This window comes from Branchiostoma floridae, chromosome 4, assembly GCF_000003815.2.
Source record: "Branchiostoma floridae strain S238N-H82 chromosome 4, Bfl_VNyyK, whole genome shotgun sequence".
Lineage (NCBI taxonomy): Eukaryota > Metazoa > Chordata > Leptocardii > Amphioxiformes > Branchiostomatidae > Branchiostoma > Branchiostoma floridae.
Genome location: NC_049982.1, coordinates 29,621,421 through 29,623,791, shown reverse-complemented (window position 1 = coordinate 29,623,791; position 2,371 = coordinate 29,621,421). Strand labels below are relative to the sequence as shown.

The following is a 2,371-nucleotide window of genomic DNA, read 5'->3' as shown; positions in this document are numbered from 1 at the left end:
GGATTAGAATGCAAGCATATATCGTAATATTTTTTTCAACATTGTATATTACTCCCTGTACAACAGTACTTTACTTCGGTCTGTCCTCCGAACTAAAAAGTTTTAAACAATAGAACAAAGAAGAGTTTATTATTTTCTTAGCACTTAACACTTTAACACTTTAAAAACAGTTTGCTGTATATTTCTCACCAGTACCTTAGCGAAAGCTAACTTAAAATTTCAAACACATTATAGAACAGAGATTTTATAAATTTTTTCCCGGCACCTAATGAATATTTACTAGTCACCAGTGTATAACTGTGCCGTCTATGAATGAATTTAAATTCTAAGTAATACAGTAGAGGCTTCTGCATTTTGGGAGCATTCTGATCCCCCAGATTCCAAGAAAACAACAGGAGCAAAGTCGAAGAGACTCTGATACTCATTTTACAAAGTTTTTACAGTCAATTCCTGGCTTAAAACAGAAATTAGTGTTTGTTAAGATTTTAAAACATCGGATACTCCATAAAACATTCCTTTGTAGAGAAATGGACCATTGTTTTGTGTATTACCCATTCGCAAGTTTTCAAAGATAATTAGGTCTATGTCCACGAGCGTGAGGCCATAAGTAGCCTTCTATCAACATATTATTAGATTCTATTGGACCTTCTCAGTGGTCTGTTAGTCCAGTTTATACACTATATCAGCTTGCAAAGTTTGTTCATGTAGCCGTCGCCTGTCCCACGTTGCCCCACCACGACTTGAAGTATCTCACTGCCGATTTGATGGGGTTGGACTTGGTTATCGTGACGGCATCGTCCTTCGCCTCCACTACCGACTGTGTGACGTACTCGTGTGCCTCTTTAGAAGCGAGTTTGGCGGCCAGCCAGTCTAGTCCCTCGTACAGACCGTTTCCCTCCTTAGCCGAGGCTGGCTGAAGATCTGGGGTTAGGAAAAAAGGTAGAGAGACAAATTTTAGACGAGCCAGCGTTGCAAAAGAAACACAAACTCTCAACCTGGCGTTCCGTTTGTGAGCAGAATTTTAAAACATAGTGCTATTTCTGATCAGTTTTATGAAGACACTAGGAACAAGCAAATGCCACACAATAGAATCCACTTTTGTTCTCTCCTGTACGTTAATCAATGCAATATGGGCGTATAAAAAGGTTTAAGAGATATTTCTCCGCCCTGAGGCGTCGCCAAAATATTGTTATACTCACGCCACTGACGGCCTTCCAGCAACGTGTCCAACTCCAATTTCTCTCTTATGACGTCAGGCGGAAGGGCGTTTGGCATGTCCTTCAAGAAAAAAAAAACAGACATTTCTAGTCCACTGACTAAAACAATGTATGGTGATAGTGTGCAATTTGCATGTATTCAATAAGTACCCGTATTTTCTAAAAATATAAAAAAAAGTCCTATCATTGTAATCTATGAACTGTTATTAAAAATACCACAATGCAAAAATAAAATCTTTCAAAAAGTTTTACCTGTTTGTTGGCAAGAATGAGAAAGAGGCAGTCGCGCAGTTCATCCTCGGTCAGGTACATTCCAATCTCCTGACGCATTTCCGGTAACCGATCCCTGTCGTTGCTGTCCAACACAAAGATGATGGCGTCCGTGTTCGGGTAATAGTGACGATACAAAGGTCTCTGTGAGAACATAAACAAAAGCTGTCTTGACAATATTCACAGGTTATTAATAAGTCAAATCTGTTTTATACACCCTTTCACATTGACGGGTGCCGCCGTCTTGGTATTCTGACACCTTCGGGTCACCATCTCAAAAGCTGCAGGAACAGCATAGATTGCTAGTCGGCGCTTTTGTATCGCCGAGTTGCAGAATTCAAATAAAACCCCATACCTTCCCGGCCTAAATGGTACTCAATGACAGCTCACAATTAATATATCACCTACGTCAAATGTCCCCGACATAGAATACTCTTAACACGCATACAACGAACTTGATTACTATCCTACTTACGATTTTATCACGTCCACCGACGTCCCAAGATGTGAACTTGACGTTCTTGTATTCAATCGTCTCCACGTTGAACCCTGTGTGAAACAAAAGAGAGTAGAATTCGGACGTGATATGCTGCTAATATTAGGCTAGACACTGAGGTGTTGCCCAAAATCTTGTGGTGGCACATACACCTTCTTCTCGGTTATCATGACGTTGAAAGTAAAATATTGTTAAAATTTGCAAAATCTATCAAGCATAATCTATTTATAAGCGAACCCTTCGGTAACCGCAAAAAAGCGACCCCATACGATCGGACTTACGAAATTTCAAACAAAGTGTGCGTTACTTTCAACACTTAAATATCATAGTAAAACCCGTGGGCAGAAGGTAGAAAGTGATTTGAGTACCCAAAGTTACTTTGTAACTT

At 39.8% G+C, this 2,371-nt stretch overlaps 1 protein-coding gene across 1 annotated transcript; it reads right to left on the bottom strand.

Annotated features, from left to right (window-relative positions):
- Positions 1–700: 700 nt before the first annotated feature.
- LOC118413745 (ADP-ribosylation factor-like) lies at positions 701–2,153 on the bottom strand. Its single transcript, XM_035817275.1, has 5 exons — positions 2,099–2,153; positions 1,963–2,036; positions 1,470–1,631; positions 1,200–1,278; positions 701–921 (listed from the first exon to the last, which is right to left on the bottom strand). Exons 1-5 carry the CDS (start codon positions 2,151–2,153, stop codon positions 701–703), a joined length of 591 nt encoding a protein of 196 aa, XP_035673168.1.
- Between the last annotated feature and the right edge of the window lie 218 nt (positions 2,154–2,371).

Excerpts from the sequence above, each read along its gene's own strand:
- LOC118413745 (XM_035817275.1), bottom strand. The coding sequence starts at position 2,153 with ATGATAACCGAGAAGAAGGTGTATGTGCCACCACAAGATTTTGGGCAA. Across the intron at positions 1,279-1,469 it reads TCATTCTTGCCAACAAACAG|GACATGCCAAACGCCCTTCC; the intron begins GTAAAACTTTTT and ends TTTTTCTTGAAG. Across the intron at positions 922-1,199 it reads GCTGGAAGGCCGTCAGTGGC|ATCTTCAGCCAGCCTCGGCT; the intron begins GTGAGTATAACA and ends TCCTAACCCCAG.